We start from the raw sequence: 27,630 nt of genomic DNA, 5'->3' as shown, positions 1-27,630 counted from the left end.
AGAACAATCTGGGAAAGCAAGAGGGATTATCAAAACTTTGATATACTAAACTTCTCCTTTTTATGTTGTCAAGGCTCCAAACTGAAGAAGAAATATTTTATGTCAGACTTGTTCATTCCTTGCCTCAAAGTTCCCAGAGTTCACACATATGAAAAAACAGGACACAACAAAACCCAGCATATGGACAGAAGACATCACCCAAGCCTGCTCTGCTGGTTGTTTTCTTTCTTTGGTTTGGACTTTCTGTTTAGATGTGGGAATGGTAAATTTTATGTAACCTGAACATCTTCATATGATAATTATTGTTCATTCAATCACCCTCTCTTAGAAAAGGCATGCACCCTTCAAAACAGACATCTTATCCTAAGGAAGAAAGTATGCTTAACTTGACTGACACTATATTTATATTTACTAGTCAGGAAGGTACATCTATCATCACAGCCAGGAACCAATACATAAAGCAACAAAGATGAGGCCAAGACAGAGGCATAAGGAGAAATCCAAATCATCCCACCCTGTTATTAGAGGGCACTCAGATTTAAAAAGTGTAAGAAGTCCAGAGTACCCCTTGCAAGGTACTCTGGCAATTCTTTTTCATTGTCTCAGAAGATTTGTGTGGATCTAAACTGTGTTCTTAATTTTTATGATCTAAAACATATAATCATTGCTGAAGAACCAAATGCTATCTCTATTCCCAGTAATACTAGAGATTTTCTGAGGTAACCACTTGCTCTAATTCTGAGCGGGGAACAAATGGCAAGACTCTCATGCTGTTTAGAATCCAGTACTTTCAGCAGCAAGAACAGGAAAAAAAAAATTTCTACAACATTTGCAGCTACCTTATAATTTTCAAGTCAAACAGAGAACCAGGAAATAATTTTGACTAGCTGTAAGATCTGCATAATTTACCCAGATTACCTCCAGTGCAACAAATTGGAGCTATTAAGGTTACTTTAAATTTAGAACAGAGATCAGTCTGATGTAAATAAACTTTGTCTGAAATCTGCTAATTAACAGTGTTAAGAAATACACCAGTAGAGATCTGAATTTGCTTAATGTTAAAGCACACTGACTTTAGCTGCATAACTTTTAATTTATCTCACGCAATTGACAAGAATCTGTTCAAATATAGGTCTAACTATATATTGTGAAAAGCAAGACATTGTTTTTGAGCATTCCTACATACAATATAAGTTTAAGTAAAAGGTAAATATATAATTTTCATCTCCACACTGGAAAACATCTTCCACCCATATAGTTCTAATGAACACAGTAGACATCTTTCACAGACAGAAATTAATTTACCAGGTATTCCAGAACCAGGGCTAGCTTTTTACCTAGATATTTTGTACCAAGTGACTGTAACTTATACACTGTAAACACTTCTACCCTCTCTCAAACTGATTTTTGCACCAAAAAGCAAGGGGATTTAAAAAACCCAATAAACCAAAAACCAACAACCAAACTAAATCAAAAACAAGCATGCCCCCCATTAAGATGCATAGCACTCCGAACTCACACTTGTAGAAATAACTGCATGACTGAGCATGCCGCAGGATCAGACTCCTAATGCATATGGAACTGGAAATCCAGCTGATGAAGGTCTGCTGGCTTCACTACAAATCAGCCATTTATTATACTTCAGTAGAGATCCTGAACTTCACAATAATTTCTATTTGTATCTCAGCTTTGGAGGTTTCTTGCACATCCTCCACTCTGACATAATAAATGTTGAGAACCTATGTTGGCAGCTGAGAACAAAATGATCACAGTTTCAATTCCTAGTATCTGCTGTGAATGAAGTTCCATGGCCTGAATGAATAACATATATCAGAAAAAGAAATCATGGGTTTCTGCAGTACAGTGGTTATTTTTTTTTCACACTTAAAATTAAAAATAGAAGCAGTGCTTTATACTTAATTTTACTGCAAGAAAAAACACCAAAACTTTAGGGTACATAATAATAAAATTAAACCTCATGCTGAGGATTAAATGGCATTGTTTCAGGTACACTGACAGCATAGTTGCTATCCACAATGTGTTCTTACAATTTAATACATATATATGAGCCAAACAGAATTTGTAATGTGTTCCCTAATTATTACAATAATTGAATCAGCAGGACTTTCTTGAGTTCAAAAAAGCATATTATTAATACAAGAATTTAAGGCATATATAAAACAAGCCTCTTTTCCACAGTAAAATGTATTAACTTTTCATTAGATTGCAACAAATTATGTTGACTTAATTAAAGAATATGTGTGTTACAAAGTGCCCCAAAGACTTCTTTCTGTAGAAGTAAAAACACATTTGTGTACTTTGTAAAGATGATTAGCGTGGGGCCCTCATCCTAACCTATACTGTGGTTTAATCTCTTAAATCTGGGCAAACTGTTTTTAGAGAAAATACATAGTAGAGTATTTATTTCTCAGAGAAGAGAACTCCTTAAGCATAATTTGTTTGGATACAAAGCCTTCTTACACTACCTTTATCATGTATTCTGCTTTGCCTGGCTTTCTAAACCTTTTAACCCATGTCACAATTTATTAATCACTATTTAATAATTAGAATAATTCCCTTATTAACTGGGTATTTCTTTTCATTCTTCTAAGGCACCCTGCAATCCAAGACACGGAAACCTCTTTGTTGATTAGTTATTTAAGACCAGCAACAATAACTATGCGGGAAAGAAAGGTGCTTTGAGAGGATTACACAAAGCTAGTTCTCAACAGCACCAAGGCAAAAGCAGCAAATTACAAACCCACATACTTCATTGCATGTAACCAAATTGGCTGGTTGAAATGCTAATTGCCTTTCAGCAAAGCTAAAGGCAGACAGAGGACCCTGAGCTTCAGAGAATGACAAGCATTTCTTACCCCACTTCTGCACTATTGTCTTGCTGAGAATTTTTCAAAATCTATTCATAAAGGTAGCTCCTTTCCTAACCTTTAAAAATGTGGGAAATTTCTAAAGCTCTTACCAGTACCTCAGATCTGTTGGCATGCCAAATCCATAACAGATGGCTGAATTAAGGCCATGTTAAATCCCTAATGAAGTAAAGCTTGAAACAATTCAGAGCAGTAACATATTGGACCAGTCCAGGATAAGTGACTGAGAAGTTTCTTTTGCCATCAGAAAATGAGAGTTATAACTGTTTTCTAATTAATGAGTTTATACAAGATTAGATAAACAAAAATATCATGGTACAGGACAAATATATATTGCTGTTACATTCTAGAGAAATTTCTGTCCAGATTAAAATAATCCACAAACACAAAAGCTCTGTTGTTTAATTTCACCACATAAATTTAGTCTGTCAAATATGACTGTTTCAGTAAATACCAGTGTACTTATCTTAACTTGGTTTGGATTTGCAAATTATTTCAGTACAAGAAACTACAACAACTTTAGTTTTATAGGAAATACTTATAAGCCAATCTACTGAGCATTTTTAAAATATTTTTCATTTTTTCATATTCCAGAATTTATAGTTTAAAAATTCTATCTGAAAACGGCCTCCAGTTGTCAAACATAGAGTAAGTTAGATCTTCGAAGTGCTTATTCACACAAGTATTTCCCAGTGATATTATCCACTGAGAAAGTGACTTAAGCAAGTGAGAGTTTGCAGAAATTTGCAAAAACACTTATGATTTAGTATTCTTTTCCCTGAATAAAATTAAGAGAAGCATTTAGACACTACATATGCTGATTTCTAGAGAAGTAGAGAACTGTTATATTCACATAACAGTGTAAATAACATATAATCTGTGTATATAACAGCTTTTGTATATATTTATATACATATATATGTGTATGTTATATACAGTTATAGATGTATATTGGCTATACTGTAATTAGCCAGTAAAGCTAATTCTTGTAAAGCTGAAATGCAAGCACAATTTCTACCAATGAGTATAGCTGATCAAGAGGATTACACATGTAAAAAAATTATTATATATGTGATCATATGTTTAGAAGGTCAAGGCCTAATAGTACATGAGAAAATAATTTCATCATATTTTTTTATTTACTATTGCCTACCTATGTTTTTGTTTTCTCAGTGAACAACTAAATTGACCTGATACCAGGAACACCTTGGAAGAGGTTGGTATTATTTAGAAATAAAATTTAGCTAAATTGCACCAAATACCCTATCTCAAATAATAGGAAGAGTCATACATAAATTTAACTTTTCCAATGCTTTCCAAAACACCTGGGACTAAAACACTCCTGATGTATGAGACAAATTTCAAATTTCCCTTTCTTCAAAGCGTGATCCAAGAACATACTTATCCAACTTTTCAATTAAACATTCTAAACTTAAAGTTCTGTTAAGCTTATACACTACATTTAAAACCATGCCTATTAAATATCCCCTCATTGTTACCATTTCACAGTCCTGAACAGCAATAGTAGCTGTGTAACAATGACAAAGGTGATTTATAGACCATAAATATTTTTCTCACTAATTGCTATAAATCATTGCTGCCCAGTGAATGAGATTCTCACAGAGCTCTGTAGTAGTACTCTTCTTCAGTGTTACACAACAAAAGGAATATGTTTTCATAGCTTTTCCAATACTTTAATTTCAGTCATCATATTTGTATTCTAATTAAAAATTCATGTAAGCATTTTTATATTTTATATTTTTAATGGAATTCCAAAGCAAATAAAAACATATTGAAGACAATAAGCTTAAATAACAAAATTTCATGGTAAGTAGAGATTTTAATATAGGCTATGATTTAGACCCAATTCTGAAAATTTCTTTCAAATAATGTTTAGAACAATTGCTCAGGGAAGAATTGCACAGTAGATTTGAATGCATGAGGATCAATCTCATTCACTAGCACCAACAATTTGAAACTCATCCAGCATTGTTTTTCAACCTTAAAAATACTGATAGAATAAATAAACTGCCCAGCAGTAGTCTTCAAAAAAACAGGTAACACTTTTTCCTATCAAATTCTATGTGTCCAGGACACAGACCACGTTAACTTAATCTAATAAGCATGTGCTCCCATTATCAGTTTTAATTAATTTTCTCACACGTAAATTTAGTAAACATCATAGATTTCTTAGTCTGAAGTTATTAAAACACAAAAAGTGTATTAAAAAACTGCTAAATCACAAAACTGAGCTTTAGAAATCTACAAAAACATAAATACCAGTAACAACCACAAATTAGAAATTGTATACCCTTGAGATATTGCTCTTATATTATCAAATATCTACCAATTTCAATTCTAAGCCTATTATGCCACTAATTATTTGATCTCCTCAGGAATTTGGCTCTTTTCAGTCTTTCCACACAGAAACCCTGAAATCTGTTTAGTAGGAGAAGCTTCTTCTAGGCTTAAGGGAAAGATAAACTAAATATATCACATTCTACCTTCAGTTCTTAAACTGTCGTCGTGGCAGAGTCCCAAAATACTTAATACTTAACTGAAAGATCTATTCTAGAAAACAAGTATAAAGTACTATCAAGAAAAAAAAAACAAAAAACAAAAAACAAACAAATAAACAAAAAAAAACCAAAAACCAAAAAAAACCAACACTTTTGGCTTCTATATAATGAATAGAATTTTTTAAAATCACATGTGATTTCACTATCTGCACTGTAAAGTGATTACAGACTCGTCAAAAAAATGACTGATTTTTGGCAAGCAGTTCCATATACATTTGATCTTTACTTTTATCTGGGTTAGCAAGAGTGAATTATGCAATGTTTTACATAGAATTAACACATCAAAAGCAAGAAGCAAAAGCAGTATTTGTAATCACTTACATGTCATATTGTAAGTATTAATGTTTAAAAATCATTCTTTATTAGACAATTATTTGAAAAATTCATACTTACTTTCAACTCACTCTCCTTTAAAATACACAGTGCATAGGCAGCTCCTCCCCTTCTATTTTCACGTAATTTGAACGGCTAATGTTTTATTCTTTTTTGAGAGTCAAAAATTGTTGGCTTCAGACTGAGCTGCATCCTGATAGCATCCCCTGAGAACAGAATTTTCCATTGGAAAGACTATTGTCTCCACCTGCCCGGCTTTGCAGAGCAAAAAGAGAAGCTGCTGGAAAAACAGAAACCTTAGCAGACTGTCACCCTGCAAGAGGGTGGATGAGCGACAGGCTCAGCGCCTGCCGCTGCTAAACCCCGTCCCTGTCGCAACAGGTGCTGCCTGCAGAACATCGAGCCGGACAGGGAGCATCTCTGCCGCTGATACAGGATGCTTCCAAAGCATCAGAGAGGGGGACAATAAACGTACCTGGACCCTGGGACCTGAACATCCGCGTCTTCTGGACTCCGCCAGCCGCCTGCACACCCCCTTGTCATTCACGTATTATGCATTCTTGTCTCCTACTCCTCCCTCTGCTCTGCGCAGCGCCCAGCACTCTCCTCCCTCTCCTGTCTGCTGCTGCCTTCCCACTGCTGTGGAGATCAAAGAGGGTGGGATGGAAGAAGACAAATTTTTTTCAAAGCCCAGCAATTGTAGCTGCACTGCCGTAGTTGAGATAGAGCCAGCACCTCCCGCCAGCGCCTGAGCAGGTCTGCCACTCAGCTTGGGCTGCACTGTTGTATTACTCTGTACTGCAGAACTGACAGGCTTCATTATTGGATTATGACAGATTTTGGATTCAAGTTCTCAGTGGCACCCGAATATGCAGCTAATCTTAATTCACAGCTACTCAGTGCTCAGGATAGAGAAAGAATTCTCTGTTAGAGAAACAATTTCCAATCCTAGATGAAGCATTTCAGACTCACTCCAGCAAATACCAGATTTATATGTAATGGTCACTACCATTCTAAGCAAATCCTGAGCCACAAGACAGAAACTAAGGCAACTCTCAGACCTCGTCAGTGTTGACCCCAAACTCACAAATTCTCCCACTTAGTAGCAAATAAGTATCAAAATTCCTTCTTATCCAGTAAAGGAGAGAAGGAATGAATAGAGCACAGAGGTATCTGAGCAAAACCAAGACAAAATCTAGTATACTCTCTGCTTCCTGGTGTCATTAGCCTAGTCACTACATCAATCTGTACTGAGTTATGATAATTTGGGGATAATGTAAGAATACATGGAAAGGCAAAGAAGATGCTAAAGAATGGTGAAAGGTTAGGAAAAACTTAGTGAAAGCCATTTTACTAAAACCATTTTGCTTATAAAAAATTATGATTTAAAGTAGAAGCATTCCATCTAACAAGCCATCCAGCTTAGTGTAGACTTATAGCAGGATAGGATGAACTGCCTCTAAGAAGTGGTTGTTTCCCTCCTCTAACAAAATAGGGCTCCAGATAGTTACCTCAGACTACTACCTAGCATTGTTAGGTAAGAAGACTCTCTCTATTTACTCTGTATACAGCTACAGAGAAAATCAATGTTGATAAATAACAATTTGCAATATAACTGCTAAAGGCATGGACAATCTAATATGCATATGGAAACGTAGAAATCAATAATTAGAACAAACTCCAGCTCTTAAGAGTTGAAGAAATATTGGGATGATTCACCAAACCTTATAAAAATTCTCTCTTTTAAAAAAACTCAAGTGTATTTTTTTCTTCTAAACAACTCTGCTGTACATGTATAAGGAATTCAGGTTGTTCTCTTTGATAATCTGTTTTATATGTTTAATCACGTCTTGCACTAGTTCACCTTGGTTTATATCTGACCATATTTTTTGATCAATACTTTATTATGCATACTCCTAATGTACCAGCACCAAAAAAAAAAAAATATTGCCAAAATAAAAAAAAGAAAACAAAAGAAAACAAAAGGCAAGAATTCCTTCAAAAGCCAATATTATTAGTGCAGAATTTTCCACCAGGCAGAACTTAATGTATGAACATGAGAGATAAGTACTATGTTTTTCAACACCATACTGTTATTATATTTCAGCTTTAAAATCTAGATACCATATTGTTTTTCCTCTCAGGATCTACTGGCCAAAAGGATAGTAGAAGTATAAGATTATTTTCATCTTTTATTCTACAATGTTGTTTCAGTTTATATAACACCTTATGTTTTCCTTTTTTCATCCAGTTTCTGTACAAAGCTTGTCTCCCTCCAGCTATCAGAGGGGCTGCCTTAGCAGTCATTAGTTCTCAATTACAGAAGGCCTGAGCATATTAAACATTGCTAATTGCTGAGCTAGAAAACTAAGGATGAATGAGAACTCAGGCTGGGGCTCAGTAATTCACATGGTTATTCTCACAGGGTCTTTCCACAAAACTGCATTTTGACTCAAAATGACTGCACCTTTTCCTACGCCCGCTGACTCAACACGTGGTACTCCATGTTTTCTCTCTAACCCTGAGGATTTCCTAATTACTTTTTTTCATTTTCATCATACCACTCCAGAGATCTGTGCTTCCTTTTGTTACACACAAGGATGACAGAGAGCTACCATAGAATTTTGTCAGTGACAGTCCGCAAGCAGCTTGAAGGATGATGGTGATTGACATCAGACACTCCACATGTACTTTTAACAACTCAGCATGCAGCCACACTGCACTCCCAACCCTTACAAATGTCAGAGACAGACAATCAGTACTGGTATTGGACCTACAACAGATCTGGCATTGCACAGAATTATGTTTCCAGATCAGCCTAAGCTTCTCTTTTCAATAAAGGCAATAAATAAGCACACACCTCACTTCTTTGTTTGTTTGGATATCCTTTGTTCTGAAATCATTAAAACTCTGTATGCAAAAAATGGCTCTGCTGCAAGTAAACCAGTACTGAAAGCACCAGAAACAACAGACTCTAGTTTGTTTGTTTGTTTTGAAACCTTGCCTTTTCCCTTCATTGGCATCATCTGAAAGAAAAGACCACAGAAGAGGGAGTTACAAAGAAATCCCCTAGAAAGAATACATGACTTAAAGGAGCAAGAAGAAAAAACATCTAACAAAGGCTTTTCAGGCATGCATATTTTCTCTTCTTTACATTTTTTTTTCTATTAAGTAAGATTTTTGTGTTATATTAGTGCCATTTGGTTTTCAGTAAGAGGTACTGAAATCTTAATCTACAAATATCAGAAACCAAAAATAAAAGCTATAATAAATATTTTATTCATAAATGCCACTAAAATTCACCTGTGTTTTCACCTGCAACATCCAAGATTCGGAATTCTGAGCTAAGCACCTATGATGCCAGTACCAATGAGATACAAAAAATTTTGAAATTTTGGTCCTGCACAGGTTCAGATACTCAGAACAAGGAACAAGAAGCATGTGCATATTTCTTTCATAGATCAATGTTTACTTATGATATAACAGACAAGTGATTTTTACCTCTTATTTATAAATGAAGCTTTCTAATATGATGCTCTTCAAAAACACGTAATATCCAGCAGATATAGCAGATACTGAAGCTGATCTTGCTTATTCACAGAACAATCACAATATACAGAATATTTTCCTCCAGAAAACCACTTGGTCTTAGTAGTCAGCTGTTAGTTGGTTTTTTTTAAGTGAATTTTCTTTAAATGATGGTCCAAGGTGCTGAATGTTTTTGCAAGACCAACCATGCTAGAGATGGCCATAAGCACTAATATCCTTCCCTGTGCATGTGCAGCATGTGCAGCTATAGCTCGATTTTGATTCTGATTTTTTTGTTTTGCTGACATCTAGGTTGCATTCCCCTTTCTTTTTTTATTATTTAGAGTGATTCACACTGGGGACCACATCCAACTGCAGTATTGAAAGAAACAGCAGCCAGAACTATAGAACATAGCTTTAGTAGTATAGTCTTCAGGGAACTATGCTAAGTCAGGCTTCCAAAGAGGGCAGAACTGACCAAGACTCATACCAAAGAGGCGTGCTCATCTCACAGCCTGACTATTCTGTAGTAGCAGGCTTCTGACCTGCTATAGCAATTTAGGATCACCGTTGTGCTGTCTCTTCTTCAAAATGTGAAATGAGATTTCTGATCACTTTTTGGTTGTTCTACTTGCACTCTCTGGAGACTCCTATCCAGCCACTCAGTGCCAGAGAAATGCACAACCACTGCTAAGTGACACCTGATGCCAGACACTTGCACTGCTCTTTTTCCTGAGCTTTACCACATCCTTTCGTTGGGCTGGGAGTGCTTTAATGTCATAATCTCAGTTTTACTGCATAGGTTCCTGATAAATAAACACACACATGCAGGAAATAAAAAAAAATAGACAAATGCAAACAATTCTAAAAAACTGAGAAAACTGTATGATAAAATCTGAGTATTACGCTTCTGACTGATCTGTTTATGCCAGACTAGTTCATGTGCAGACATATGTAGGTAAAATCAGATTTTGATATATTTTTTAGAAATGTCCAGGATTTCAGAAACTGAAAAATGAGAACTTCCAAGACATTGTGCTCTTTTTCAGTAGACAAACATTAATTTGTTTATGTTTCATATGATCAATTTCATAAAAGTTAACCTTTTTATGGTACAGCCCCTTACTTGTATGCAGATAAAGCGTGCTGATGTTAACACTTTAAAAGAGCTTTTAACATAAAATCTTGAATTATTCCTAGTATTGGGAAAAAGTAAATGGTTCCTAGTGTCTGCTCATTAAAGGCTGCTACATTTTAACTCACGTTACAACAGAAACACTATTCATATAATCATAACTTTTTGATTAATGAACTCTCATTTGACAAGGCTTCCACAAAAAGTGATATAGCTTTTTAAAATTGTCAATTTAAACATTAGACTGTGCTAAAAATGAGCACTTAATGAGAAACTAACTGCCTTGTTTCAACCTAGTGCATCTTAGATTTGGGTGATCAAGCTCTATCATGCAATTTTGACAAAATTTAGGTCATTTTGCATCACTCTAATGATGCAAGAAGAATGTCATCTGTGAAGGGTTGGTTTGGTCCTACAATGTTACAAAGTTCATTTCAAACCACAGTGCATGCTCTCTGGCTTGTGTGCCACATTGAGAAACAGCAAGATGGAAACTTGTCAAGACCTGCCTGCTCACTTCTCTTATGCACTTACTGTTGCTAAATGAATTTTCGGCCTTCTTCAAGTTCTTCTTCAAGTATGTTCACCTCTTCATTTGCAGTATGTCAGTGACAACGTACATTCTATCCAGACAGTAAGTAGTTTTCTCCTAAAATATCCATCAAAACACAAATCTTCTGAGCACGTCAAGCACTAGACTGTAAATTCAAATAGAATGGTTACCAAAAGAACATATTTCTGAAGGTAAAACATAATAAAAATATTAAAACCTTTCCATATCCCCTGCATCTAAGTTGCTCTTAATTTCAAAGTTCTAAAAAGCTATTTAAAAATAAAACCAAGAGGATTCCAGATGCTGCATATAACTTAACTTGCTTTCTCAACTCACAACTAGGCATTCTGTTTTCTTCCTTTCATACGACGAAAAGAACTGCATGGAAATACAAAATACCCTATATTTTTCAACTTAAGAATTGAATCTTCTATTTTTAAGTGTATCATTGGCATCTTTTCTCATTAATTGATTATCTTCCCCCTTCGGGATCAAAGACAAATTACTTGAGAAACTGTGAAATTAAGTACCTACAACAAATACAAACTTTCAACTGAAACCTTTAAGGCCAGAATTTTTGTCTCAGAAGTAACTATCTTCCATGTTTATGCATTTATTTTCCTGGCTGTGCAGAATCATAGCATTCATCCTTGCCTCTACAAAGAGGGCTGAAACAATTTAGCATTCTAATGCTGAGACGGTGCTTCTGAGAACTGTAAAGCACTAAGAGAAGAAAAAAATTAAACAGTGCTAATACAGTGGATAACATGCTTATTTTGGAGTTGATCTCCAAGGGAAAAAATGTAACTATTGTCAATAAATCTGCTTTTCATACATACAGTTTCATTTGTGCTTTGAACACATACAGGATTTCCTTCTATTAATATAATACTTTATCTGCAACATTTTTAAATGTTATTTTTAATGAAATAACTGTATGCCATTTTTGTTTTGTGTTGTTTTTCTAAAATGTAATCAATTTATAATAATTTATTCCCTATGACATCTGAAATTTGAGTACCTCAAATGCAAGCAGATTGCAAATAAAATTATGTTTATACTAAAAAGTATCCTAAAGCAACTGCATATAAAAGTTCTACACATGATCTGTTATTTGCTACCTAGGTATTTCAGGGGCCCACATGGATGCAGGCACATCATTTAATACAGAAATATCCCTACAAAAATATAACTCGTGTAACAGTACTACAAAACACACTGTCACATGGTCTTTTAATTTGTGGCATTCCAAATCAAAAGAGAGGTTGTTCAGGCAAGAAATAAAAACATTCCATGGGAAAGTGATATACAAAGGAGAAGCTACTGAAATGCATGTTTAGGGCACACAGCATAAAATAAACCCTATATTGTTTAAAATCTGTATAAGATCAGCTAACTTGATCTTTTAAAGTTGTTTCCAGTTTATGCTCACCATGTGTGGTGCTCCCCTGTGGCTTGTTATTTTACTTCAATGGCAGAGGGAGAAAACCAGCAAAGCTCAGTAACCATACTGCATAGCTAAACGTAACCATGGAAGCATTTGTCCATTTGCCAGAGTCTCTCCAGAATGAGTCGACCATTCATTTCATTAAATCAATATTGAAGCTTTTAAGATTTATTACTTGAGGGAGGAGGAAAACTAATAAAACAAACTCCTTGTTGCTTCCCAGTAAATACAACTTGTCACAGTAGTCACCTTGTAAACACTTTATTGATGCCGTGTGGGCTATGTTACTGTCTCTCCTGATGAAGATTACTAGAAATGCATTTGCATTCACATGCTTGATACTCTCTAAAAGAACGTAAAGGTTTCTGATGTGTTCTGCTGTCCCATATAGAAGCTCAATCAAATAGAAAGACAAAAGTTATAAGAAAATAAAAGTGGGAGGAATCTATTTTAAAATTCATGAACATGATCCCTTTAAAGAGTCTGTTTCTACTAGATCATTCTCGTATTTATGTCATAAACTATTTGTAATCATATGTTAAGTGCTTTAAAAAGTTGTCATATTTGTTAAAATATTTATCCAAAAATGACAGATGCAAACTTAAACAAACATGTTTTGTATAGAAAACAATAATTTCTTAAGCTGTGTACTGGTAAGTGTTTGAGATTACAAAGAGCTGTATATTTTTTTGGTTGTAATCAATTTCATATGGAAAATCTGAAAGCAAGCATAGTAAAATGTTTACAACTACAATATTATTACTTGTTCCTAATATCAGGAGCAGAGAGTATTAATCTAACAGTTTCATTTAGACCATATGCCCTTACAGGTGAAAATGGAAGGCTCATTAAACACAGAGTTCAGCAGGCTGTAGATGTCATACCTGTTTTTATATTGAAGATTTTGATGACTCTGAATCTGATCCTGTCCATGAGATAGCCTCCCCGGTCCTGCTCCCACTCCCTTCTACTATTCCCTCTCCCTTTAATAAAAAGCTGCTCAGCATATACCACTCTTCAGCCAGAAGCTGCTTAAAAGATAAAAGTAATGCTAGGATATTTCAGAGAATTCTCTTCCTTACCTATAGGCCTCTGTTCATGTGGTAAGAACAGAAGAGGTATGGAAGAGGCAGCTGCAGAGCTGACAGGATTACAAGGGTACTGACATCAGTATGGAGGTACTTTCCCACTTCTCAGTGGAATGACATCAAAGGACAATTTGCCACAGAAAACTTTTCTTAGCTGTAGCTGTAGGTAAAAATGTACCAATACAGAATACATTCAGGGTAGAAACTTGTAAGTGAGGAAAGTCTGTATCAATTAAGATACAACATTTTTCAATATGGTATATAATGTAAGCAGGTTTAAAGGGTTATAATATCAGCAAGCTCAGAAACACACAGGTTTACAGATTTTCTCTGTAGAGAATGCACAGTTACACAGCAACAAAGCACCTATGGAGCGACTTTAGCATTTTATCTCCATATGTGACCAGATATTACTTTTAGTCAACCCACATAGAAGTATTCCTTTCCTTCAGGCTGGATGTACCCTGGATGTACCCTGGATTCATCCCTGCTGATGGGAGATCTACACATAAGCTGCCTGCAGCCTCAGGTTTGTCCCACTGGCCCTGGATCCAGCAGCATTTTATACCCTTTTGTATACCAATGTGTACCAGTCAATTGCAATCATCAGAGCTTTCCCATTTCTCCTGTAATTCCTACCTGGTGTGGTTCTTAGGACAAATCCCACTGACCATCAAAAACAACTGCAAGAGGGGAAGATGTGGAGACTAAAGTATTTTTTGTCACAATCACAAAATTTCATTATGAAGACATGAAAATATTTGTATTATATAGTTCAACAAGGGATAAAAATAGATCTCCTCCACACTCTCTTCCTGTAAATACAAAACTCGCAACTGAATGTTTGTGTTATCAATATTAGTGGAACGGGAATGAGAGTATTATAGTAATACAGCTCACCTGGTAAGCTGGTTCCATTGAAACAAGGCATATTAACACTGCTGAATACCTTCAAGGCTAAAATAAAGGTCTTCTGAATAATTTTCATCTGAAGAAGCTCGAGCAGAGAAGCAGCTCACTATAAGTGTCCAATGTGATTCTGTGACTAGGAAAGAAAAAAAAATGTCGTCTTCAGATGCATCAACAGCAGATTAGCGACAAGCAGTTGAGGTGGTGGAATTACTTTTGTACATGGCACTAAAGTGGTGGATATTTGAAATTGCATAAATACTGGTATCTGCATTTTAAAACAATGTTGAAACCCACAGAGGATCTAAATAAATCAAATTCCCCAAAACCAAGACATAGAGAAAGCAGAAAACAGAAGTGAACAAACTCTGAATGCTTAATTAATTAAAAACAAATGAGAGGGAGATGAGGACAGTGCAAATATTCCCTCAGAAGAAAAAGAAGATAAATACTGAAAGGTTTCCTTACTTTACTCAGAGAAAACATATGAAATAGTAATAGCTATTGACTCAATTTATTACAGTCATCCAGTAAAAATCAGAAAGACTTTATGAAAATCTTTAAAGCAAACAAACAAAAGCCAAAAATCAACCAACCAAAACACCCCAAGGAAAAACCCCAACCAATTAAAAAAAAATTCCCAAAACCCACTTCAGAAATAATTTCATCTATTATATTACTAAAGCAGTTATTCATCAAGAGATAGAAATTCCAAATCTAATAAAAAAATCCATCTGTGAATAATTCAAAAGAAATTTTAAAGAAACTATACTGCATTTTTCCATACTTTTTATCATAACCGAATGGGCTACCTGATAGTTTTTCTTATTGAGAGGGTACTTAAGCAGTAAATCAGAAGCAAATATGAAGTTATGCACAGTTTTTTGAAAATAAAATACCAAAAAAACCAATGCACCCTACTGGCTGCATTGTGGAAGGTACACAGCGTATTTCTATTATGGATACACATTAAATTAATACAGTTAATTTTAAAAGTTACTAATTCCTGTCAAGTAACCAAAGGGGAATAGCAAAGACGTAAAATATTACACAGTTAAAATACAGTGCCAATTAAATGATATTTTTTTTATTTATGGTCATTTAAACTATAGCAATAATAAATTAAACAATTAAACTCTCTGGTAATTTTTAACCCATTTTTGTTGTTGGACCCCTGCTAAATAAAATGTATTTATGGTAGTTTTGAGGATCAATGGTTGGACTTAGTGATATTAAGGTTCTATGATTATAGCTAAATGTATACATGCAAATATTTCTACCAGAGAACAGACTATGAGATGTCTGTAGTCTTAGCGTTATTTGATTCTTGCATACTTTATTAAGATCTTATGAAATTCCTCTTACTACATCTTACAGTCATGTCTTAACAACTTCCTTTGATCTTTACTGGAGCTGCAGAGCTAGCTTGACATTATTATTTCCTACAATGGTACTACCATTCCCAGTTACCAAGCAGGGAAGCAGAGACACGCAAAGGCTGTATATGTATTTCTGTGTGAATCTCTTAATGAGTGAAAATTTATAATGTCATTCAAGGAACTAAAACATACATTTAGACACTAGTTATCTAAATGTAAATCTAGACTGGTGTTAGCAAATCATAGAATGACTTAAAAAAAAAGTGGTGGCACATGACATAGGATAGCTTCCAGATGGAAAGAAAAATATTCATTTTAATAAAAAATTACTAACAAGTTATATCAGCCCCTCCACATCTTCCTTACAACTCCTTTCTAATACTTTCTTAAGATATTCCTAATATTTCTATGTGTATACCTAACTTCCTAGCTCTGATCAGGCCACACAAGAAATAACATGACCAAGAGGAATGTGGTAGAGATGCATGCAGATGCTGTTGGAATGCCATGGTGTGATTAACACTGACCCTGTTGCTCATTGAGAATGCACTATTAGGATATGCAAAGTAACTTACATGGGACTAGAGAAAGGCTGTATTCCTATTAGCATTCATGAGAGCTATGCAGCCCCAGTCTTGTTCATCAAGTTTGGAATATACCCTTTTGTTATTGATGGGAAAATGTCACCAGTTACAAATGGTTACACACAGGGGTGTAGCAAGGTCAAAGCAAACTCCAATAGCTTTTTTCCCCTTCTAAGGCAGAATGCTGCTTCAGCAGTTCTTTTTTGACCTGGTAGTATATCTCTGTAGATAAAAGAAATGATGAAATTCCCTGATTCTGATCTTTGCTGTAGCCTCACCACGCAAAGGTTAAAAAAAAACAAAAAAAAAACTCCAAAAGATATTCCATTAGTGGTGTGTTATGGGTCAATCATTAGACAACACTGAAGGCATCCTTGCGTACTAAGTCTGACTTCAAACTCCTCTATGGATCCACCCACAGCTCTGATGAGTCTCATGAAATAGTCTTTCAAAAGTATGAATAGAGTCTGAGTCATCAGTTTCCCAGCTACAGATAACAGCAGTTTCTTCACTTCTATTATTGAAAGCTTCCTATAGAAAACAAAACAGACCTGCTTGGTGCTGCAAATATTCCTTGCCAGTTATGGTATTTCTTAAGAGATGAAATCCTAAATCACTAAGTTAAAATTAATTTTCTTCAAGATCCCACAAGAAAACTGTGGGTTTATGGGAAATTAATTCAATTTTGTGATCTTCACCATTGCTCTTTCCAGAAATACAGTTGTGGAAGGTTCATTCTACCTGCATTTGGCATCCCCAAAAAGACAAAAATCATTCTGGGACTACAAATATGTTCACACATTTGCCGTGTAATCTGACAATCCAAGCTTTGTTGGATAGTGGCTTCTATGTGAGGCTGTATCTAAGCCTTCAGTGCAGCTGTGTTAATCAGCACAAGCTGTGCCTCTGAACCATGATAAAAATAGAAAGCTTATTTCTGAGCAGGCTTTGATTGGGAAGATGCGATGAAAGAAGAAATTGCACCTGTCTAGGAGAAATCACACTGTTCATCGTTAATTACGTCTGAAACACTCAGCAAGGAAAATGTTAAGTGGGTCCAAGCATCAAGAAAATACCCTTAACTAGGCTACTAAATGGTTTAGAAAGTGTCTGGACTTATGAGCAAATTCAGTTGGAGAAATTCAAACTACACTAGATATCACTGGGATCTTTTCATAAGTGCAGAATAAGAAAGTCAGAAAATTAGCCTCAACAAAGGAGGCCCAGCTTCCTGCAGGAACGATATCACATTTAAATGCTAGTACTATTCCATCCATGCTTCACAAAGGGCAGTGATCAGACATGCATGAAATGGCCAGCTTGTTATTTTGTGCTGACTTCTGTACCTGAGAATATTTCTATTCTTCAAGGCAAACCTCTATGTTCTTGAGAGAAATGTACTGCTCTTTTTGATGCTGTTTGGCTAGGGAGTACCTAGACAGTCATGGGAACACCTTTATTTTAACAGATCCATCCCTCATATACAACAGAATACTATTTTAAGGTAGATACAGGTAAATATATGTATGTGTCTAATATATATGTGGATGTGACAGCTTGGTCAGAGAGCGAGAAAACCATGTAAGTTTTCTCACAGCGGACTTGTGAGACTTTTAGGGAGTTGCAAACAATGATAGCTTCTTATTGTAAATAACTTGCAGGTGGTGTTTTTCTACTCTTTGTTTTTCTGTTCTTCTCTGGGATTGTTTGTGAACAAAGTGTTTTTGTTAATTAGCCAATCAGGTAGAATGTGTCGAGTCAGTCTATAAAGAGAAAAGTTTTTCACATTAAAGCTGCTGTTGTGCAAACCAGCTTTCTTGGAGTCTGTGCTGGTTTCTTACTCAGTAGCAACATATATATACACAAAAAATAGGCTGACATACAAGAACACAATATACCTCCACAGCTTGTTTTACAGTATCTGGAAATGTGGCTTAAATTGAGCTTCTGTGGGTGTGAATGTCTCGCTTCATAGAGCTACACAATTGTTAGCTCTTATCTTTATGTATTCAGACTCAAGTAATCTGGTTTTCTAAAGTAAAGACATAAAAAAATCCATTTTTTAAAATATCAAACATGTTTCTAACCACTTTGGTTGTTTAGCAAGGCTCAAAAACAAAAGAAAAAAAGCCCAAACCCTAATTTAAAATTACCTTAAAATGAGATTTAATTTATTTTCAAGAACCAGACCTGCAAGTTCATTCATCTTCAACAATTTTTTTACAACATATTTAGCCTTACAGCTGTCAATTTTTTTAAGGAATACTGTTCTTGCTCCTGCTGTAACCCAAAACTTCCTGCTAAGGCTGTGTCAGCAAAAAGACACACTAAATTAAGTCTATTAGTTAGACTGGGACATCCACCTATTGCCTCAGAACCCCAAAAGCTGCTTGTGAAAAATGCATATTTTATGATTGGCTTTTCGCAAATATTACAATGAATATTATATGTGTAATGTTAGAAAGTTATGCTGTATTAATTCTCTTAAGTAGTGTGTTAAATATAGCTTTAGGTTCCAACATAATGTTAGAATAGAGACTATTTATGTGGGGGGATTTCTTTTGTTTTTGGAATGAGATACTCGCTTCGAGGAACACCTAAATCTTCCAAAGAAAGGGAATTTATGGTTTTCTTATCAGAAGCTGATTTCTTCAGGTCTTGCTCAGACTCGAAGAAGCCTTGGAGATTAAAGGAAACAGCTGACATACAACAGACAGAGTTCTTGTTTTAAATAGAATGTATGCATGCACATGAAGGATATATGAATATGCAACAGGTTATTGCTTTAAAGGTTATTCCTTTGTCCAAAAGGTATGCTTTTCGTGACTTAGTGTCCGAGAGCATCCGGACGTCTGTAATTCTTTGCTTTTTACTGTATTGTAATTGCCCTAACTCTAAACTTCATTACGCTAATTATCTTACTATTTTTATAACCATTTTATTATTACTAAACTTTTAAAAACCAAGCGATTGGCGTTTTTCACGAATCACCAGGAGCACGCGGAGGCCGGGAGGGGAAGGCGGGGGTGGAGCGCTTTCCCGCACGGCAGCGCCGGCGCCGCGCTCCGGCCTCCGACAGCGAGCGGCTCGGCGGCGGCGCTCCGGGGCGGGGCGGGCAGAGAACCGGAGGGTGCCGGGCGGAGCCGGACCGAGCCGTCCCGCCCGGCCGAGCCGCGGGCCGCCTCCCACCCACCCCCGGCCGGCTCCTGGGCGTGGCCGCGCTGCGGACGTGGCAGCGGCCGCCATCGTCCCACGTGGAGTGGGGGCGAGGAAAGCCGCGGGGCGGGGCGGAGCGGGTGGGCACGGCACGGCACGGCTCGGCTCGGCCCGGCCCGGCCGCTCTCACCTCCCCGCGGCGGCGTGGCCGGGCGCTGCTGAGCCGCGGCGAGGAGGAGGGGCCGGCGTGAGGCTCCGCGCAGACGGTGTCACGCCTGCGGTCCGTTCCGCCGCGGAGCATGGCCGGCAGAGGCGCTGGCAGCGGCCCGCCGCCCGCCGCGCAGCCGCTCGCCGGCGGCCACTTGTACCCTTCGGTGAGCGCGGAGAGCGAGGGGCCCGAGGAGGAGGGCGAGCTGTCGGAGCTGCGGCCGCGGGGCAGGGAGAAGGTCCGGCGGAGCGCGTCGAGGGACAGGCTGGATGATATCGTGCTGCTGACGAAGGACATCCGGGAAGGGGACACGCTGAACGCGGTGGCGCTCCAGTTCTGCTGCTCCGTAAGTGCCGGGCGGCGCGGGCCCCGCCAGGCCGGCGTGGGGCAAAGCCGGGCGTCTCAGAAGTGGAAAATTACCTCACAGTGTTTGTGGTATAGCGCAGGGTTCCGGTTCCCTGGGATTTTCCTCGTAGAACTAATATAAGTGTGAGGAACAAGCGCATAGTTTTGGTTGTGACCCTGTCTCAGAGTACAATACATTCAAGGCTGTTCTCCAGACGCAGGTCGGCACATCTAGTGCCGTCCTCGCTCTTGGGCTGGGTGACAAGGGTGTTGGTGAACTGTCTTAAGGGTTTGTGTAGAGCCCTAATTCCATAAAAGTAGGTGTAAAAAATCCTGCATACTTTTCTTCTGAATTCTACTAAATTGCCCTAGTATTTTAAGCATGAGCGTGCTGTACTTTTGGGAACTTTCCATCCCTGTGCATCCTTGTTTGTGCTGACTACTTGTAACTCATTTCTTACATTAGTCTGGTAAATGTCCTGCTTACCCAGTAATTTTGATTGCCAGTATTATTAAGGCAATGGCATTGGTCTTGGTTGATGTTTCCAGTTTTAACAGGAAATCAGCTGTATGTGTTCAGGGGACTGAGTGCTAATTGCACAGCTGCCATGAGGTCAGGTTCAAAATCTGTATATACAGAATATGCTGTCATCTAATTCTTTGGGCAGAAACAGAATTGTGGGCCTCCTGTTGTGACCTTAGATATTAAAGTCTTGACATAACTATTTCCTAATCGCGACAGACCTTAGCCTCATTAACAAAGTCTTTGCTTCAGAACCTACTGCAATTGACAATTCTAGCAGTTCTTTGAGGCCAGGCCTCAGTAAGAATGGAAGAGCACAACTAGATCGTGCTCTTTCTTGCAAATTCAAGAGAATGTGGAAGAGCGATCCTGGGACTTGAGGAATAAAATATAAGTTGCGTTGTGGTGGAATCATAAATTGCTGCATTTGGCAGTCTTTTATTCTCATCCAATTTATTCAGCACCATACCCTTAACAAGTACACTGCCATAGTAACTGAAGGACTTCTTCACATTAGAAAGGTTTGTGCGAACTTGGATACAGTGCATCTTCAAATGGGCATAATTCCTGTGTGCTGTGCAGGTGTTGCAGAAAAGCACTGATTTGGAAGTACTTCATTATGGTAAAGTTTGTGGCTGTGCCTTCTATAGTGAGGGAGCTAAGATCTGAAAAAGAAGCCAGTGATTGTCCCAGTGCATTTAAATCCCTGCAGAATGTTTCACATTAGACTTAAAATCTGAACTTACTGCAAGCAAAATGAGATTAATTTTGAACAAGGATAGGAAAACGGGAGAGCTGACTTGGGTAAGGTGGATGACAGTAGTTTAAAATTTACACTTCTTTTCTGCCTTAGCACCCAGAAGCAGCAAAAAAAATATGCCTGTGGCTAGATGAATTGCAAACTCATACTTCATAGTAACTCCTAACTCAGAAGTTTTTCACTGAATTAGAAATTAACCGTAATTTATATAATTTGAGAACTTAAAGTGAGGTGAATTCTCATTAATTTCACAGAGATAGTTAGCAACTGATAGCTGAACATACATTTAAGTAAATGTGTCTATGTGAAGTGACTTTCAGTCTTCTTATCTGAAGTGAGAGTTTTTGCATCATAATTAATTTCCTTCTTGCTGTAAAGTTGTTCAAAGTTGACCTCTTCTGACTTCATATTGTATGATGGGTATCAATTAAAAAAAACTAATTTAATGGTAATAAAAACCAAAGGCCTTGCCTTAGACTTCAGCTTAAAATCTGAACTTAATTTGAGCAAAATGATATTTTTGAGCAAGAATATGGAAAAGGAGAACTAACTTGGATAGGGCAAAAACAAAGGCCTCGTCTTTGTTTCCTTACAAAAGACTTGTATTTCTTAAAGTGTAGTACTATTAAGAGAGTTTTGGTTCAATGCAATATGATATTTTAGCTGTTGTTTTCATTTTTAGGTTGCAGATATCAAGAGAGTTAACAATCTTATCAACGATCAAGATTTTTTTGCCCTGAGGTCTATCAAAATTCCAGTGAAAAAGTTCAGTGTATTGACTGAAACCCATATATCTCCAAAAGGAAGACCAGCTCTTCGGCCTGATCTGTGTTCCCCAGAAGTACAGGAAGCATCTCTTTGTGATAAATTCTCTGCTAATGAGACTGCTGGCAACTTCTTAAAAGAAGTCGATCGAGATATAGAAGAAATAGTGAAGTGTAATGATACAAAGAGAGAGAATCTGAATGAAGTTGTTTCTGCTTTAGCAGCCCAACAGATCTGTTTTGAAACTGATGGCAAAACTAAAAAATGCAAGGATCCTTACTATGGAGCAGACTGGGGTATAGGATGGTGGACAGCAGTAGTGATTATGTTGATTATTGGCATAGTAACTCCAGTTTTTTATCTCCTGTATTATGAAGTTCTAGTGAAAGTAGATGTCAGTCACCATTTTCCAATGGAATCTTCCCATTTGTTTGTCACAGCAGTATCCCATCAGAAAGAAACAGAAAATGGAATAAATCCAACAAATATTATGAAAGTTGATAATCAAGGAGACCTTCAGCATTAATAGTGGAAGACCCTAGACAGCTGTTATTTGTAGATACGTTGACATAACCTTAGGTAGAAGGGAATCCACAGAATGCAAAATGCACTTAGAATGCAGAGAAGTGTACTGATGTGTGACTTGCCTTTATGGGCAGTGTTCCACTGCAAGGATATTTCTGGGGATCACATAATCTGTCAATATGACAGGCAGTCTGGGGTGTAAATTTGGCGTGTAAATTAAGGTATGAAGTAATGAAGCTTTGCACTCTTTTCTGTTTTGATAGGCATGTTTCTTAAAAATGTAGTTCAAACTAACACACAAGGAGACTGTGTGTTTTACAGCCCAGAAGTGGGCATATGGGGATATCTAACTTTTAAACATCTGAAAGGATTTACAGAAATCATAGTAATACTTTAATATCAGGTTTACAGTTGTAAATTAAAATGGTGTTCTCATAATTTAATCTTTCTTACAGAGTAAAATTTTTTTAAAACTCAGTCATTCCATAATTAATAGCCACTATGGAGTTCTTTTTTACAGAGGAAGTAGCAAACACTTAAATTGGAATCTTGAAATCTTGTGCCTGTGGTCAACCCATTCTTCAATACTTCTCAGTATAGGCACTAAGGTAATTTGTTTTCTCTGTATTATGCTGTGCCTCAACGCAGTCACTTAGGAGTCCTTCTGAAACTTTACATTCTTTGGTATCCTGCTGAAAACTGACTGGACTGGCTTCTTATCTGATCACATGTGTGTAGAATGAAAGAAATGCAGAAGTGTAGCACCTTGCTGTAACTGCCCAGTAGTACTTATTTTCTGCTAATAGAAAATTTTTCCTTTTTCCTCCCCCAGTTAATCTCAGTTCAGGACCAACTGATTCTTTAGACAGTAGTCATGTGGGTACTGAGCATGCCAATGCTGGTCTTGTGCCCATGAACCTCAAGCTCTTAAGTGTTTTCCTGAAATGTCCTAGAAGACCTCAAATGATATTTAATGCCTGCTGGCAAATTTGAGCAGAATAGACAAACTTGCATTATCAGACTTGTTCTTTACACATTAGTGTATTTGTTAACCAATCCCATTTTGAATGTTTCTCTTGGAGTTTCATGATCAACCTTGGTTTTCCCCTCTTTTTCTTCCCAATCTAAAAATGCTTCAAAATAAAAAATAAACATAAAAACCTAAATAAAAACCCCACACCTCTGACTCTTCATACAGAAGGGAGGTACTTGGGTACTTAGAATGCTTTTAAATAAAAACGGAGATGGTGCCTATAATTATTTTGGTTATATTTGCCCTGTGGAGCAAGATTTCTGTTGCCCTCTTCAAAACAGTATTTAGTACCAAAACCCAAGATAACAAACTTTGATTAGGACTTAAAAAGAGAAAAGTGGAAAAAAAGTCATCATCCTTTAAACTACTATTGTAACCTTTTCAATGAGTGTCTTGACTAAGTATATACAGTACAAAAAGGTGAAGTGAATGTGTTCTAACTGTAGACGTCTTCCAAAATGCTTTGTGAGATTCTGAGAGTGAAGACATAGGCCCCATGGATTCTTCAGGTATCTGTTGCCCCAAGAAGTGGGGCAGATAATCTTCACTGGCATGCCAAGTGTATGAACAAGAATTGGCTGACTTGTATTATTTTGAAATTGAGGCAGGCAAGAGCTTGAAGGAGAATGGTTTAAAGTTAGGTACCTGAACTATGATCTGTGTCTTTTGAACCTTTTGATTAAAGGAGCATCTGTGGAGATAGTGAGCCTCCTCATAGTTTCCACACTTAGAAAAGGGATTACAAATAGTGTGAACTTGATGGTTTGCATAACACTTGTTTTCAAAGATCATTTCAAATAGTAGTTCTTTTCTTTAAGAGAATATGCCAGTAAGACAAACATAAACATTGAGGTAGTAGTTCTAATGCTATATGAAAAAAATACTTCATGAAATAATTTATGGTGGCTAAAGCAATACAGCTCTCATGGTTAAAACTTTAAAAGGTGACTCAGACAAGAAAGCTTTGGCACATAAAAACAAATATTTTCTTTATAGGTTGAAACTTGATATATAATGCATAATTTTTTTGCTGCCAAGTTTTTTATTGTCTGGCTTCTTCTCACATCCTTTGTTGCTGAAACTCATCAGTATTTTATTCTTCCATTTCTTATGTATTCATCAAAGTACATTAAATTAGCTATTGTGATGATGCAGCATAAGCCTAATATACGGCATATACTTGAACTGATGGTTACTAAATTGCTATTGGTACAGAATTGAAATTAACTGTGGTCAGGAAGGTCTCTGACCTGTTAATGTATGGATACAGAGGTCTGGTGGTACAGCTAAAGAGTCCTCTAGTGTCTCCCAGACTTCGTGCTTTTACAGTGTCAAAAACCTGTGGCTTACTGGCACTGAGTTAAGGGTGATGTGCCTTGATTTACCTTAGGATAAGCAGTCTAGATTTACCTTAGGATAACACAAAGGAATAGCTGTCTTAGGTATTCCATTGTAAGCCAGAGCCTGGCATGTTTTCACAGATGTATTATGTAGCGTATTTCATACAGTACATTTTTAGTTAGAGTTAACTTTATCAGAAGATACAGTAGAACTCTTTTCAGGAGAGTAGGACTCCTGATCCTGGTAATCTACAACCATCAGCTGGCTTGGTTTGCTGCAAAATGTGGGGATCTTTACAGCTTTTTTCCAAAGTACAACACAATTGGTCATCATCACATGTTAGCCTTGAATAAACAGGATAAACTGCTCTGTGAGGAACTTAAATCTGATCCAAGATAAAATCTGTGAAGATAGTCTTCTAGAAACTGACTTCTTAAACAAATAAGCAAAACCAAAGACAAATAAGCAAAAGAAACCCTAAAAGCAAACAAAAAAAGAGCCCAACCCCCCCCAAACATGGAATAATTGAGTTGTAAACCATCTTTTGGAATAATTGCAAAACATTGTTCAGGAAATGGGTTTTAAACTCAACTGCATATTGATTACACTACTGGATCATATAAAATTTAAGTGCTTTAAGTCTGGTATGCTTTGGAATAAGTTATCAGAAATAGTTTTTGTAACTTGTTTAAAGGCTGAAAATACAACTTTTGAAATACTCCTGAGTGAGGATGCAAGTCTTACTTTAAATACTTCTGCTCCTGTGTGTTTTAGAAAAACACAAGTAATATACATAAAAAAAATATTTTATTTTAGACTGCAGGGAAAATGGTGCATCTAATATATTTCTAGTTCTATGTACTTCACATGTTTGTTCAAACTTTTCTGCATAAATTTTGGAGAACTTGTTACTTCCTAAAAACAGGTATGAAAAACTATGGGAGGGGTCAGTGAAGTTCTTAGATGGTGAGATGACAATGAAAGCAGTATTCTGTGCTTTAAATTAGGGTTTGAATATATTCCTGTCCAAATTTGAAGTTTGCTAAAAACTAAAGAACAGTAGTAAGTTTTATTGGTCTTGCAAAAAATTCTAAGCAATCAGAAAATCAGCTTCTAAAAAGAGATGAGAGCATTACACCTCTGGAAGAGCACAATCTCACTGCTTTTCAGAAGTGCCTTGGCACTGATCTGTGCCCTTGCAGAATTTTTTTCCTAATCAATGGCCTTATTTACCATAGCTAAAGTAATCCTGGAGAATCCAGCCTAAGACTGCAATTCCCTCTGAAGGGTAGAGGTGCCTACAGTTTACCTCTTAAAGGACTTAAAAAGACCTGGTTTTTACCAGAGTAATATTTCTCAACAGTGCAGTAGGAAGGCAGTTGCCCATTAGAAGAATAACGAATGGAGAAAGTAATCGCTCCTCAAGAATTACTGTCTGCTACAGAGTAAGGTACTGCACTTTTTCAGGCAAGCCACAACTTGTCAACAAATTGTTACTCATACAGTTAACTCTTTTCTAGTCTTCATTTTATAGTTCCATCTATTTGCATCTATTTTAGGGGTTAAGAATTCTCACTGTTCACCTTACACGGGGAGAACAGCAAGCAGAAGCAGTTACAGTCATGGCAAGCAAATTTAATTTTTAGCATACTTCCCTCATTCACATCTTCTCTCTGTGTTTTATATATCATACACAAGAAATGGGCACACTCATTCAAGAAACAACTGCTGATGTGTGTGATGTTAAAAAAAAGAAATTAACTGGCAGAATAAGTTTCCTTTGCAATGCATCTGAATGTTTGTTACACATTGTAGTCAACAACGCTTCAAAACTGGTATACCTCTGAGCTGTGAGCTGCATAGCATTTCAGTTTTATTTCCTTTTCATATGATAGGTATTTTATCAGAACACTTGAAAATTGCACCTTAAGGACCAAATTTTTGCTGCATACAGAAGTTCACAGAATAATGCAGAATTTTTTCTGAGTCACCAGTAAGGTGAAATACTGATTTTAAGAAAATAACACTTCAAAACCAAGCAACAAAAAAGCCCAAAAACCCTGATCAACAGTAATGTAGTAACAATAAAAAATAGTATTTTTTATTATCAAAAGACAGTAAGATACAGAGAATGTGCTGTCACAGTGTTCCTCAAGCATCTAATCTCAGTAATCTAAGCTTTCAACACTGCAACTATTGATTCTCAAATAAAAAGGATGTTACCAAACAATCAGCTTTTGCTTTTCTTGGCATTCTCTTATTTTTCTAATTAAAACATTCATTAAAATACTTCACCACAATCCTTTTCCATATTTTGGGGTTTATTTCTTACTGATTTGTTGTCTGTCGAGTTTGTTCTGTAGGAAAGTAAATAAGTACATCAACAATTACATAGATTGTAATTGCCAGCTCACTTAACAGCTCTGATGTAAGAAGGTATTGCTATAATATGTAGTGAAACTGAAGCAAAAGGCTCAAATTTTCATCGCTAGTGAGTGCACAGGATTCCATAATTTCTTAAATTCTGCCATATATTCTTTCTAAGGCAAAT

The 27,630-nt window shown here is 36.7% G+C and overlaps 2 protein-coding genes across 2 annotated transcripts in view; one reads left to right on the top strand and one right to left on the bottom strand.

The window, feature by feature from the left end:
* The window catches only part of ADGRV1 (adhesion G protein-coupled receptor V1), a 436,592-nt gene extending 430,041 nt beyond the window's left edge, over positions 1–6,551 (bottom strand). Inside the window, exon 1 of the mRNA XM_077790425.1 lies at positions 6,276–6,551. Within this exon, the coding sequence (XP_077646551.1) occupies positions 6,276–6,297 (22 nt within the window). The 5' untranslated portion in view covers positions 6,298–6,551. The remainder of the gene's footprint in view (positions 1–6,275) is intronic.
* Positions 6,552–19,738: 13,187 nt separating this feature from the next.
* Positions 19,739–27,387, top strand: LYSMD3 (LysM domain containing 3). The gene is made up of 2 exons (XM_021541571.3): positions 19,739–20,133; positions 22,098–27,387. Exons 1-2 carry the CDS (start codon positions 19,879–19,881, stop codon positions 22,704–22,706), a joined length of 864 nt encoding a protein of 287 aa, XP_021397246.2. The 5' UTR covers positions 19,739–19,878; the 3' UTR covers positions 22,707–27,387.
* Positions 27,388–27,630: the final 243 nt, after the last annotated feature.

Source organism: Lonchura striata, chromosome Z, assembly GCF_046129695.1.
Source record: "Lonchura striata isolate bLonStr1 chromosome Z, bLonStr1.mat, whole genome shotgun sequence".
NCBI lineage: Eukaryota > Metazoa > Chordata > Aves > Passeriformes > Estrildidae > Lonchura > Lonchura striata.
The sequence above is the reverse complement of the archived record's forward strand: the minus strand, read 5'-3'. Positions and strand labels throughout refer to the sequence as shown.

Excerpts from the sequence above, each read along its gene's own strand:
- LYSMD3 (XM_021541571.3), top strand. The coding sequence starts at position 19,879 with ATGGCCGGCAGAGGCGCTGGCAGCGGCCCGCCGCCCGCCGCGCAGCCG. Across the intron at positions 20,134-22,097 it reads CGCTCCAGTTCTGCTGCTCC|GTTGCAGATATCAAGAGAGT; the intron begins GTAAGTGCCGGG and ends TTTCATTTTTAG.